At 37.5% G+C, this 14,909-nt stretch overlaps 1 protein-coding gene across 3 annotated transcripts in view; it reads right to left on the bottom strand.

Annotated features, from left to right (window-relative positions):
* The window catches only part of LOC139314909 (dimethylaniline monooxygenase [N-oxide-forming] 4-like), a 37,189-nt gene extending 28,564 nt beyond the window's left edge, over window positions 1-8,625 (bottom strand). For all 3 annotated transcript variants that reach the window (XM_070940896.1, XM_070940898.1, XM_070940899.1), the window contains exons 1-3: window positions 8,494-8,625; window positions 5,074-5,262; window positions 4,324-4,486 (exon numbers count right to left, since the gene is read on the bottom strand). In XM_070940896.1, the coding sequence (XP_070796997.1) occupies window positions 4,324-4,486; window positions 5,074-5,262; window positions 8,494-8,625 (484 nt within the window). The remainder of the gene's footprint in view (window positions 1-4,323; window positions 4,487-5,073; window positions 5,263-8,493) is intronic.
* Between the last annotated feature and the right edge of the window lie 6,284 nt (window positions 8,626-14,909).

The following is a 14,909-nucleotide window of genomic DNA, read 5'->3' as shown; positions in this document are numbered from 1 at the left end:
GCCATGGCCACCCGGTCACATGACCAGCTAGCCACGCCCACCCAGTCACATGACCAGCTAGCCACGCCCACAAAATAAGCCACGCCCACAATGTCCCTCTTTACCAATGTTAAAATCTGGTCACCTTACTTAATGTCCTATTGATGTATTAAGAGATTTCTAAAATGTTTAACATGAGATTATAGTATTTTAAGAAGGTATATGAGATTAAATGTTTAAAGTTTTAAAATGTTTAATTTTATGAAGGATTAAAGAGGATAAATGTCTAATTTGGAACTTTATTAGGGAGCAATGTTGATTGAGGAAGAAGGACTGGAAAAAATATAGAAATGGTTAATTAAAAATTTAAGGGATAGTTTCCTGAAGGTTTTGAAATTTATATTTTTGAGGAATGAACTGAGAAGGTCTTATTGTATGTATTAAGAGGTTTTTTAAAATGTTTAATATAAGATTATATTATTTTAAAAGGTATAGGTGATAAAATGTTTAAAGTTTTAAAATGTTTAATTTAGAATTTTTAATGCTGAATAGTTAGAAATTGATAATTTATGAAGGAATAAAGAGGATAAATGTTTAATTTAGAATCTTATTAGGGAGCAATGTTGAAAAAGAAAGGTGTTTGAGGGATGAAAATGAAATTTATCAATGTTTGTTAATGCTTGTAATATTGTTAAAGCTATTGGATTACATACCAAGAAAAAGGCTCTTATATTCAGGAAGAAAGAATTTAATCTAACTGATTTTGAGAATTTACAAAAGGGAGGTTGATGAATTTGCAAAAGAGGAGTTAAAGAGCGTGAAGGAGTTTTAAACTTTATAGTAGGTTAGTATATTTTAGCTTTTGCTTGTTAAATGTTATACCCTGTTTTTGCTCTGGGAAGTCGGGGGTGGGGGGGGTGGGGGAGGGGAGGAGGGTCGGGTTGGGACAAAATTGTTGATAAATGTGGGGAAAATGTTACAACAAATGAAATGATATCAGGAAAAAAGATGTATTTAGATGATACACTGATTGATTATATATTGTATGTATGCGTGTTTATAAAATAATTTATATATATATAAAAAAAGAAGGTTCAAAGGAGAAAAAGAAACAAATTAGGGTTTTTGTATTATCTAGAAGCTATTAAATACTTGAGGATTATTTTTGCTAGGAAAATATCCAGTTTAGTCAATAAAAACATTCCAAAAGATCTAAGATGAAAGAGAATACTAAGAGTTGTGTAAATAATTTTGCTTCAAAACCAATACATATTTGAATGCTATGTTTATGGTTGATTCTTTAAATATCTTAAATAAATTGATAAATTCCTCTAAAAAAAAAGCATCTGTGAGTGCAAATATAGTACTTCTCTGCAACACCTTAAAATGTCCTTTTCTATATTGATTCCCTTGATATTCTACATGAGTTTTTTAGAAGCACTTGGTTGGATCTACTGCAGTGGTGGGTTGCTACCCGTTCACCCCAGATCAGGTGAACCGGTAGTGGCGGCAGCGGCAAGCTCCACCCACCTGCCCAGATGTGTCGCATGAGTGCAAGCGCATGCACGCTGACAAGCGAACCAGTAGCGACGGGATTTGAAACCCACTACTGGTCTACTGGCAATATTATGCTGGACTAAATTAGTCCTGGTCTGCTGAAGCTCTGACATTATCAGATTTATTCAACTGTAAATGGAACTGATTTCCTTCTGTTTTCTTTCCATGTAACAGGGAAACTTGTTTCATTGTCTCTAATACCATTTAATTCTTCTGCCTCAAGTAGTGATTGTAATGATTCATCTCTCATGTATGAAAATATTGAAATCCAAAAAGATATGACAGGAATTGTGTAATTTTGAGAACATAATAGCTACCATGGGTAGAAATGGGGTTGACTAAGACAACAGGTGAGATAAGGTGGCTTTAGGTCTTTATCCCTACTGTAATTCCCATTATAATTGCCTCTCTGCTTTCTGGATCTGCTGTTCTTCATGGGAGAAAAATCTTCTTTTGGAATCATTCTTCCCATTGAAAATAAGCAAGCACATGTGGAGGACAGCAATTCTCATATTTCTGTAATGTAAATTACATTACAAGTAAATGTAATAAAATTGCTTTTCCCCCAGACCCCTTAACACTGCATCTTTCCCCACTGGCTATTTATTATTCAAATTATACATGCCAAGACTAGAAAGGTGATTTTAGTGTGATCCAGGATAGCCCCAAAAATGATTACTGACAAACCATACTCAATGAATAGTCCTTAATGGTACCACATCTATATGAAGGGAAGTAAGCAATGGGGTACCAGTAGGTTCGGTATTAGGCCAGTACTCTTCAATATCTTCATAAATGACTTAGATCCAGGAATAGGAGGGGAACTCTTCAAATTTGCAGATGACACTAAGCTGACAGGAATAGCCAACACCCCAGAAGACAAGCTCAGGATCCAAAAAGATCTTGACAGACTTGAACAATGGTCCTTATCTAACAACATGAAATTCAATGTGGAGAAAAGCAAAATTTTGCGCCTAGACAGGAAAAACCAAAGGTATAAATACAGATGAGGTGAAACCTGGCTCAAAAACACTAACTGTGAGAAGGATCTTGGAATCCTAGTGGACAATCACTTAAGCATGAGTCAGCAGTATGCGGCAACAGCCAAAAAAGCTAATGCTATCCTTGATGGTATAAACAGAGGCACAGAATCAAAATCATGTGAAGTATTAGTATCACTTTATAAATCCTTAGTAAAATCATACCTGGAATATTGCATCTAGTTTTGGTCACCACATTACAAAGAAGATGTTGAGACTTTGGAAAAAGCGGAGAGAAGCGCAACTAAGATAATTAAGGGCCTGGAAACAAAAACCTATGAAGAATGGTTGCAAGAATTGAATTTCTAGAGAAAAGAAGAACTAGGGATGACATGATAGCAGTATTCCAGTATTTGAGGGGCTACCACAAAGAAGAGGGGTTCAACTTATTTTCCAAAGCACCTGAGTTCAGGACAAGAAACAATGAATGGAAACCAATCAAGGAGAGAAGCAACCTGGAATTAAGGAGAAACTTCCTAACAGTGAGGTCAATTAACTACTAGTGGAATAGCTTGCCTTCAGAAGTTGTGGGTTCTTCATCACTGGAGGTTTTTAAGAAAAGACTGGATAGCCACCTATCTGAAATGGTATAGGCCAGGGTCTCCCGCTTGAGCAGGGGGTTGAATTGGAAGACCTCCCAAGTTCCCTTCCAGCTCTATTCTGATTGATTGAACCCCACATTTCTGTTGTTAAGTGAGACATTTGTTAAGTGAGTTTTGCCCCATTTTACGACCTTTCTTGCCACAGTTGTTAAGTGAATTACTGCAGTTGATAAGTTAGTAATCTGGTTGTTAAGTGGTTTTCCACATTGACTATGCTTTTCAGTAGGTCACAAAAGGTGGTCACATGACCTTGGGATACAACAATGGTTATAAATATGAACCAGTTGCCAAGCATCTGAATTTTCATTGAGGGGATGCTGCAAAGGTTATAACTGTGAAAAACTGTCATAAGTCACTTTTTTTAGTGCCATTGTAAACTAAATGAAGTGTTATAAGTTGAGGACTGCCTGTATTATTATTTTAAGTTGGTGTATAGCTGGCCACTGAAGTCTCAGTAACAATTAAAAGCCAGAAGACAAGTTAGGCAAGTAAAATCAATAATTAACAATTAAACAACAGTTATAAACCAAAATGTGTTTTAAGGACTTTTTTAAAAAGTTAATGGAAACATCAGGACCCTGAACTCTGCAGGAAAAACATTCCACAGAATTGAAGTGTCAGCCAAGAAGGCTTGACCTGAGTCAATGCCAGATCAACCCCTTGTAGGTAAATGTCATCACTGCTCTCGGCAACTGTAGAAGTTCCTATAGAAAGAAACATTCTCTCAACCAACCTGGACCAAAGTTTTGTAGTACTTACAACCAGTATTTTGACAGGAAATGAACAAGCAGCTGGTGCAATAATTTGAGCACCCAAATGTTACGGGCTGTTTGCATTTATCCCCAAACCAGTTTGGCTCTTGATTTTTACAGAAACTGAAGTTTCTAGACTAGACACAAAGGTAGACCAACATGCATGTTACCTTTGTTAATCTTATAAGTAACCTGCATGTGTCCTGTACTATTTTAAGGTCATTTTTGTCATCCCCTCCCCCAAAGAATGCATTTGGCTTTTTCACCCATGATCAAATCATGGATTATCTATTTTATTTTGAATCAACCTGGTATTATAAAACAGCAAGACCATTTTTTTTAAATAGCTGGAACCATAATCACATTAGCTTATTTGTATTAAGCAAAACTCACCAGGAAAAGAATCTAAGGGTAGATTAACTTCTGTATAATGGCCACTGCAAATCATAACTGCGTCAAAGACAGTTGATGCCTGTTTTCCGTTAGCCTCTGTGTAGACCACCCATTGTCCAGTAGCTGTGAAATCTGGATGTTTTCTGATGCTGTATACTGTAGTCTTGTATAACCCCCAAACAAATGAAAACAACTCGGCATCATTATAGAGTGATAACATCTCCAATTTTCCTGTTATTTTGTGTTCTGTTGAGATTTTTGAGGATTACTAGATAAAAGGATAGAACTACTCAAAAGGCATAACAGTTAATAAGAGCATTAAGCACTCAGAGGAAATTTTTGGTTTAGTAATAAATCTCTCACTGCTATCCATATCTAGCAGGGGCTGTGTGTCCCCTTTTCTATCTAAGCCAATCTAAAGTGTAAACACCAGGTTTTTACAAGATGTGGTATAACCCACTCAAAGAGTGTTGTACACATGATCAGAAACACTATATTTCTGGGTTTAACAATGGAATAAAATTCTAATAAATAAATACTGTATAGGAGTAGGAGGCAGACTGCAAAAAGCTTTCCAGAGGCAGCTGCTTAGATGTTAAAACAGATCCCTTCCAGCCCTATGATTCTATGCTTCTATGGAATAATGTAGTGGAATTCTATATTTTTAACATACCATAATGGTTGAAATTTCACTTAAAATTTACAGTCCTTTCCTATTCCGAATTGCAGAAATATCTACTCCCCCCTCACCTTAAACTGAATGCAGTCCAGAAGGTGAAAATGTTTAGCATAATCCTTGAGGTACTCCAGGACTAAGGAGTGATGTAGGTAGTTAGGACAGCTTTCTGGAAATGGGAAGTCACTGAAGCAGGTCATTTCCTTGGATGTATTGCTCACCACAGATCTGTATACATTGGTCCTTCCCTTTTCAGGAATGTCCTGTACAATGGTTGTATATAATATAGTAAAATGTTTATGAGCCTTTAAAAATCATTTTTGAAAGTGCTTTGCAATGCAACCTACTATTTATATGTAATCTGCTTTAGCCATGGGATAAATCCAGGGGTGAAATTCAGCCGGATCTATCCAGCTCAGGCGAACCTGTAGCAGCGGCTGTGGGATGCTCCACCCAACCATGCAGATGTCATGATGTCACTTTTTGTGACATTTTAAGCCTCTGCGCATGCACAGAATGCTTTGCGCATGTGCAGATGACGCATGGGAGCAAAGCAAGCATGTGCGCAGTGCGCACACATTTGCAAACCGGTAAGGAAGGTACATGAATTTCACCTCTGGATAAATCTGGTTTTATTTAATTCTGCTGACCACTGATATATAGCTACCTTTATTTTAATGATCTTAGCTGTTCAGCTTTGGACAACAAAATGAGTAGTATATAAATGTAAATATTAAAGAAATAAATAAAACAACATTACATTTTCATCTTATTCTACAACAGGGGTGTCAAACTCAAGACCCAGGGGCTAGATCCAGCCCGTGGGGTACTTAGATCTGGCCAGCAGGTCCACCCTGGAAACAGCAAAGGACTGGCTCGTGGTGCTTCTGCCAGTGAAAACAGGCTCCTGAACTCCATTTTCGGCTGCCACAGCATCCTGCAACCCTCTGCCAGAGAAAATGGAGCTTGCAGCCTGCCCGAGCTCCACTATGCTATATCATAAATAATTCAAGAAACAACATGAAAAGCCTATGTATTTTTCATTTACAAACTCTCTAAGTGAATATATCCCTGAGAAACTGGATTGAGATCAGCTTCTGTATTCTAGCAAGAGCCCGTTAAGAAGGCCAAAGTTGCTCTGTTTTTTCATTGGAACCATTCAGGTTATTCTAGATCAGGGGTGTCAAACTCAAGGCCCAGGGGCCAGATCTGGCCTGCAGGGCTGTCCTGGAAACAGCAAAGGACCAGCCCGCGGTGCTTTTGCCAGCGAAAACGGAGCTTGGGAGAGCTGCATGCGGCCCTCCCAAGCTCCATTTTCACTGGCAGAGGGTTGCACGAGGCCATGGCAGCCAAAAACAGAGCTTGGGAGCCCGTTTTCACTGGCAGAGCACTTGGGCAACCACAGGTGCCCCCGACATGAATGACATCGAGCTGGCCCACCCTAGCCCCCGGAGGTCAAACACAACCCTAATGCGGACCTCAATGAAATTGAGTTTAACACCCCTGTTCTACAATCAAATTTTAATTAGACATGTGTTTGTGTGTTCATCATTCCAAAGGACACTTTTTGCTGCAGGGAGACTTGAGAACATAAACATGGTATCTGTGACACACTGATATCTGTAGACATGCTTCCTATCTGTGAAAATGTGTTGAGAATGTCATTTTAGTGATTCCCAGAATGATGTAGTTTGGGGATGAGCATTGGAGTCTATGTAATTAATCCTGGGAATATCTGGCTTCTCTGAAAGCAGAGAATGCCTGGTTTCTTTGTCTTTCATCAAACAGGAAAGGTTACCAAGGAGTTTTAATATATCTAAACTATGCTAGTAAAATATGATAGTAAGAAGGTTTAACACCTTCTACTTATGTACTGTATAGCTTCATATGTATGTGGCACTCAATTTATCAAAAAACAGCTGTGTGGTGAAGTCAATGTGTATACAACCACTTAAATGCGTATAATCTGAATTTCATTATAGAAACAAGAAAAGAGACAGCCGAAAAAGACCTAGTGGTCCATTTAATCTGCCTTTTGGATGTTTTTGTTTTTTTAATTAATTAATTATTTTTTAATTTTAATTTAATTTTTTATATGTCCAACCCACATATGAACAGATCTTAGTATATGAAGGTGCTAAAGTCTATGGGAATTATCAATATGAAGAGCAGTTTTTCTCATTGTTTCTCAACAATGCTTAATTAAAGGTCTCCTAATTTTTTACAGACTGCCTGTAGGAAATTCAGGGTTTTTATCTCCCTGCCAACTTTGGAAATAGTCAGCTTCTCAACCAGCTTTCACTTGAACCCTCCCACTAAGAGCCCCACAATCTCTGACTGCTGCCTCTGAATTTGTGATTACTGAGGTAAACAAAATCCATGGCAAACTGCCTGTAGGGATGAGAATCTCCCGAAGGGCTGGACCATTTATTATTTTCTTCTCTGGTTGAACTGGCAGGACTGGGCCAGTCTCCAGGTGGAAGTGATAGATATCTGCTTTTTGGACAAGGTTCATATGTTTTACTTCCCATCCAAGAAAGACATATAGAAATCTTGATTGCATTTGGCAGCAGGGCAGCTTTCTCAAAGAGTTGCTTATAATGCTTCCTCTATCTTTTGTCTCCGTACCTCCCGTAGCTTCATCTTTTAATTATTTTCCTTTTCTTTAGTCTGCCTGTCTTGGTACTACCCTTGGACCCTTCTGACATCAGTGTCAGTAGTTAGATATTGCTTCTTGTATACATATTTCCTCCACAGTCAAGTTATCTTATAACTTAACAACAGCAGCTTATAGTTGCTCAGAGCAAGATTATCTCTTGCTTTCTTTTTGGTCTATAGAATCTTCCTATTATTTCATGGGTGTTGTTTTAAAAAATACTTTAATGATTGCAACATAATCTCTGGAGGGCAAAACAGTTATAGGTAGTCCTCAATTTACGACCGCAATTGACCTCAAAATTTATGTTGTTAAGTGAGACATTTGTTAAGTTTTGCCCCATTTTACCACTTTGAGTTGTTAAGAGAATCACTGCACTTGATAAGTTAGTAACTGGTTGTTAAGTGAACGTGGCTTTCCCATTGACTTTGCTTGACAGAAGGTCACAAAAGGTGATCATTTAATCCTGGGGCACAGCAACCGTCATAAATATGAACCAGTTGCCAAGCATCTGAATTTTGATCACATGATCATGGGGATGCTGCAAAGGTTGTAACTATGAAAAAAGGTCGTAAGTTGCACTTTTCAATGCCATTGTAATTTTGAACGTCACTAAATGAACTGTTGTAAGTCAAGGATTACCTGTATTTTAGTTTAATGGCCCCAAATTTTCTTTGATGGCACAAGCAAAAGAGACCTCACAACATAGAGAAAAAAATCCCAAACTCCAGAATCTTTGGATTCAAGTAAAGTTCTTCTCTGTTGTTGCTTGTAGAATTACTACAATTTGATAGGGTTTTTTTTTCCAGAATTTTAAATTTGAATTAGTGCTACTCACTGTGAATTGCCAAAGTCCTCCAATGACATAATTTTTTTCAAAGCAGGTAGGTTCCAGTCCTTCCTCTAGGCAACACTTGATAGAGGCCAGCCCACTCACTCCTGCCCCAATAATGGCCACTTTTCGTCCCATACCTTGGTGTCAGGATAGAGGCTTTTCTGAAGAGGCAGCTAGAAAGTTGCACTGGTATTAATTAACACACTACTATCTGTTGGACACAAAGTGCAAAGGTTATAATTCTGTAGCAATACTTTTATTATTTCCTTGTGAAGTTTCATAAGCAGGAAGCATTTTTCTCTTCCCTTTGCCAGTAAATATCTGGTAAATTCAAGCACTGTTTATATTGTATATTGGAATGCAAATTACTGTTCTTTTCTCAGGGAGGCCCTCTTGCCTCTTTTAACACTAGAGCTTTGTTAATACTCACCATTCCTAAACAACATTCTTCTAATCTATGCAGTGTGAGAGATACTCATAATAATGGTAAAAATAAATATGGAGAATACAGGGACTCCAGATTCTATTGGTTGTGGGGTGGGGGTGCTCAGTTATGAAAAAAGGAAAGTAAAAATTAAAAAAGTGAATTATGCTACAATATAGCATTTTAAATCAAGTTAATGAAAGTGGTTTCATTGCCAGGTCATACTATATTTATTTTATATCACTGGTTTAAGTGGTGAATAAGTCAACACTTGCTGTTTTGGCACAACTTGCCAAACTCCATAATATAGTTGGTATTTTGCCTTACCATGGCAGTTTTATTTCTTTATTTCTAGAGGAGGTGGAGCTGTAGCAAAGGTGAAACTCCACAGTAAAAGCAGGGTCAATAGCAGTGAATGTAGTTTGTCAGAACTACCACAGAGAAACTCAAAAGGTGACCAAGAGTAACAGGAACTAGCTTCATCACATGATGTAACAATAATAGAGTTGGAAGGGACCTCAGAGGTCATCTAGTCTAATCCCTGCTCTCGTAGGAGACCTATACTATTTCTGATAAGATGGTTGTCCACTCTTTTCTTAAAAGCTTCCATTAATGGGGCACCCACAATTTCTGAAGGCAATTTGTTCCATTGGTTAATTGTTCTCACTCTTGGGAATTTTCTCCTTAATTCTAGGTTGTCTCTTTTCTTGCTTAGTTTCCATCCATTGTTACTTTTCCTGTCTTCAGGTGTTTTGGTAAATAAGTTGGCCCTCCCTTATGGCAACTGTTCAAGTATGAGAATACTATCATGTCACCCATGCTCCTTGTTTTCACTAGACTATACCCAGTTCCTGCAATTGTTCTTCATATGTTTTAGGCCCCTAATCATTTTTGTCGCTCTTCTCTGAACTCTTTCCAAAGTCTCAATATCTTTTTTGTATTGGGGTGAGCAAAGCTCCATCCAAGAAGGGTTAAAAGCCATTCAGCATTAGCAGACAGTTGCTGGTAATATAGACTGAAAGGAAGGCAGAGAGGTAAATGCTGATGGCAGCATAGTTCCTCTGTTATTTGTGTGTGAATTTGCAGCAGACCTACTCCTGGAAGATCTGAATGACTTTTCCTGCACTTCTAAGCATTAGTCTTTCTCCCATTCCTGTGAATTCTCTGCAAGCATCAGTATTCTCTGGGGAGAAATCCAGACAGCACTTAAGTAGATTCTGGATTAAGTTCCTTGACCTGGAGGAACATTGCATAGTCCAGCCTCAGCTTGAATTGGGAACTGTACCTTGATTATTTCTTCAGTTCAGTAGTTCTTCATTTGAGGATATGTCAGAGGAAGGCACAACAGTTCTAGATGAGCCACATCAAACAAATTATATTTCACTTAGTATGATGTGTCAACTAACCTAAGAGGTAATTGATATGCTCAAAGACAAAAAGTGGTTTCTTAGTTTTGATTCTAATAATTACGAAAGCAAAACACTGATAAGTTCCTTCTTTTGTACATTTCTCTGCCTTTTTGAGTAGGGGAGTTCATAATGAAACTGCAGCCTGCACATTTCAAGAAAGGCAGATTTAATTACATGTCTTACATTTATGTACACTAATCTACATGTATCTGTGCACATTTAGAAGTATGGTGAACTTATTTTGAATTTTGCAAAATAAAATCAAACAGAACTAGGAAAGGGTGAAGCTAAAAAATGCAGAATTCATTTCTCAGTAGAACATTTCCCTTCCCCTAACAACTATAGAATGGTTAAATTTTTTGTATTTAATCTGTAGAGATTAAATGCTGACCATGAAGTAAATTGCAGACTATCACAAATATTCTGTGTTCTACAGAAACAATTTCATTTTTGTTTCCTCTACAACAAACTGCATAAAATTTGATTTTTACTTTTTTGCAACTCTAACTTTTGTTTTGCAAACAAACTTTCTTTTTCTCTGCTGCTAAAACATCCATGTTTGGACTTGTTTTCAGTACCCTTCAATACAGTATTGCAGCTAAAATCTACAGTGCAGGGAAATTGCCTCTCGCCTCTCAAAACCAGCTGAAAGAGTGTATAAAACCCTCATGTGGATTTGTCTTAGGGCTAAAGTACGTTTTCCCATAACTTATTTCTGAAGTTGCTTTCTTAGCATACTTTTTGCAAATAAAATCATATGATACTACTTCCTGTTTTTATAACAGTCTGGGCTCATTTATTTTGCTTCCTAAAAAGTTTTTGCTCACATTGTTCTGTGATCACAAGGATATCTTTAAATACATTCTGCAGGATATCTCTGTGCAAAATTCATGTAACTCAGTTGTTGATTAATGAATGTTTGCAGAATCTATCTGTGCAAATTTATCTGACTTTGGGCAAAAATCACAATCACAGGGCAAACAAAGGAACAAGAATTAAAATTTGTTGTTAAAACTGTGATTAAGAAACAAAAATGCTTCAGATTTCTTCCTCTGCAGCAGCATAAATGCAGCATTTCCAGAAGTTTTTAGTGTGGAGGAAGGGCAAGGGGGAAAAGAGAAATCAATTGTATGTATGCTGTCCAAACCATTTTGACTCATCTGGCAGGAATTAAGAACAGAAAGAAAGAGAAAAGAAATGGGGAGGGGGTAGAGAAGAGGGTAAAAATGTTCCCTCCAGTATTTGCTTTCACAGAGCATTTGGGGGGGGGGAGAAAATTATTATACATACCTTAAATAGGTGAGATAACCAAGAGTAATGTTTTCTCCTTTTCTATTTAATCCACAAACTACTGTAAACAGCAGATTCTCTTCAAACAGCTTTATAGAAGACAGTATTGCATAATCCACCACCATTATGGCGAAAGTTTATAGAGAGGTTTATTAAATTTTGCAGTGTTTCCATTAATCCAAAACTCTCATTTTAACAGGAAGCACTTTGTACCTGCTTCATCTTTCCCCCTTTCAACTTTACCTTAAAACAAATATTCCAGTAGTGTCTACACACACTGTTTTTCCCCTTGAGAACTACACAAATCATAACTTGTATTTGATTTGTCTAACAGCCCCAAGCAAAGATATGATTCAGGCTTTTCCCTACCCACAAAAGGGTTTTCTCTTGCAAATATTTACGGCAGGCAGATATTATCTGAGTAGTAGCAGTGGTCTTATTTGCAAGCCTCAGATATTGAACCCTCCAGATACTCTGACACCTGGAAAAGGTTGAGATGGTGCATGGGAAATAAGTGGTTGTGCTCAGTCTTTCCAGTGGTTGTTTCCAGAGCAAGTCTCAGATTATGAACATTTCATACAAAAAGGGCAATGCTACTGTTGGAAGAAAAATCCCAGGTCCAGTTCCAAGCTGGGAGAAAGGCACTGGAAATAAAATGGAGCCTGGAGGTTGATTGGAAAGAAAGGTTCCCTTGATTGATGAAGCAGAACCACCAAGCACATGTGATTCTGGGACAGCTGACAAAATGAGTTTAGAGTGGGTGGGTCATGTAGGGGTCATAGCTGGCTCTATATGCAAAATGGGAAATGCAAATTCTATTTGTTTGTCTGAGCTAATTTTGTCAAACTTTGGCTTGATTGTGTTGCTGATTGTGTTGCTTATCTGAAGTTTCTGCCTGACTCAGTCTTTCTGCATTTCTATAAACTGCTTGGGGCAGGGAAACTGGGGCTGGTTTCTGCCTCTCTTAAGGTTTTTTTCCCATTTCTCCTTTATGGGAAATATTCTACCTTGCCTTTTTAATATCCCCCAAAATATTTCATTCTTTGGGGTGGGGGCTTCCCACATTACTTAAAAAGAAAGATCCCGGGAACAGCAAGATTTCTGTAGACGTAGAATTAGTGGAATTCTGTAGTGTTGGGATTAAATCTGAGCCTTTCTTCCCAGTCTAGAAACGAATTGCTTCCAGACACCAGAATAGGACATTTACTGTATGCATTCTTTTTCTTGATCCAAGGTTGTGATATTCAACTGGATATTATCTGCTTACCAATGATACCAATTAACTTCATATTAAATGCTAAATAAGGGTGTCAGTTGACTCTATGGTGCAACACAATGGAAGACTTTTGATATAACCTCTCTTCTGCTCCCCAATATCTCCCCCTCAAGAAGAAATGTTACTATAGTGGTTTGATGTCGCGGCAAGATCGGACATGAGGAGTGGGGCTCCGCAAACTCGTGCCAAATCCTCCTCGTTGGAGGGCCCCCTAAGAGGCTAAAGTCACCCCATAGGGTTAACAAAGTGGACACCAGCCCCACCCTTACTAGGTTCTGGTCCACAGTCTGGGAGGGGCTCCTCTTTTACAGGACACAAGTCTATGCATCGATTGACCTTCGCCGAACTGGGGAAGCACCAGGCGAGGGAGGAGTGACCTGAGATGCAAATGAAGATCACGTGCTCAGTCTACATGCAGAACATAGAGCTACTACCCACTCTGGATGCTCTCTTCCATCTCTACAAGAAATGGCATTCAGGTAGGACCAACAGCCATTTTGGTAAGGCATTTTAAAATGCTGGAATTATTTGTCTCAATATTGACTATTTGCAAAAAACCTGAAATAAATATTTGTCAGATTTTGTGAAACGTTGAAATTTAAGCTGAAGCCGCCATCTACTGGTGAATGGAATATATACTAAACTACTGTAACCTTGGGAAGTAATGATAAAGCAAAGGGGGAAAAAGTAGAAATAAATAACACCTGGAAGATTTGTTTTAGTTTTTCTTTTCTCTCTTTGCTGGTAGGCAAACTTTCAGCCTCGGTTCTGATCACTCCCATTTTTTTTTTTTTTAATTTGATTTATATGCCGCCCTTCTCCGAAGACTCAGGGCGGCTTACAATGTGCTCAGCAATAGCCTTCATCCTTTTTGTATATTTATACAAAGTCAGCTTATTGCCCCCACAAACTGGGTCCTCATTTCACCTACCTTAGAAAGGATGGAAGGCTGAGTCAACCTTGAGCCTTGGCGAGATTCGAACCCTGCAGTAATTGCAGGCAGCTGGTCTTAAGCAGCTTAATAACAGGGTGCTTTAAACCCTTGTACTACCAAGGCTTTTGTGTTCTGGTGTAACATTTTTTCCTTTTGAAATTTGCCATCTATTTCACTCCATAATTGTTATAATGAATTCTTCCTAATTATTATGCAATGACATTTAAAATTGTTAATGTAGTTAATGTAAAATTATTTAAAGTGTTAAAGTAGAATTTGTTTATTATAGCATATCTGACAGCAAAATATCAATGGTATTAAACATATATTTTATGATATTATTTAAAGTATTTTAGTGCAATTTGCAAAGCATAATATCTTGACAACAAAGATACCTATTGTCAAAGCCATAGTCTTATTAATTTAACATATCAGAACTAAGTTAACAATTAAAAAGGATAATGGATCAATGCCTTTGAATTGTGACAGTGGAGAAAGTTTTTGAGAATACCTTTGACTCTAAGAAGAATACATTTTTCAGTACCAAAATTGAAGTAAAATCATACTGCTCACTGCAAGCACTAGTAATGAAGTTAAAGTTTAAATATTTTTAATGTAATGCAAATTTGTTTGGCGAAGGCACCAATATATGGTAACATAGAAGGAAATAGAAAAAGAGGTTTTAATAGGCATGACTATTAAAACTGATATGAACATTTGTTTATCTAAGATATGATTATGTAACTTCAGTTAACTGTTCTGAAACTTGATATTTTTGTCAATTTTCTTTCACAATATTTTAGATTATAGTTCCCATTATATCTGATTACTAACAATTATGACTGAGCCTTAAGAGAATTATAGCATAAAAATGCATATGCCAATATCCATTACTCATTATAGTAAAATGAAACTCTGAACTTAGTTGCCAGTTTAAGGAATCATATTGCTTTCATATCCCATTTCCCAAGGGATCAGGCTAAGCAATGCTGAAAGCAAAATTCTGAGTCATCCTATATTCTTTAAAAATTTGCATTATTTTAAAAGATAACACAATATCCTATGGAGTAAATTAATGTCCTGGCA

This window comes from Pituophis catenifer, unplaced genomic scaffold (assembly GCF_029215685.1).
Source record: "Pituophis catenifer annectens isolate HBS135680 unplaced genomic scaffold, rPitCat1.0.hap2 SCAF_3, whole genome shotgun sequence".
In the NCBI taxonomy this organism is placed as follows: domain Eukaryota; kingdom Metazoa; phylum Chordata; class Lepidosauria; order Squamata; family Colubridae; genus Pituophis; species Pituophis catenifer.
The sequence above is the reverse complement of the archived record's forward strand: the minus strand, read 5'-3'. Positions and strand labels throughout refer to the sequence as shown.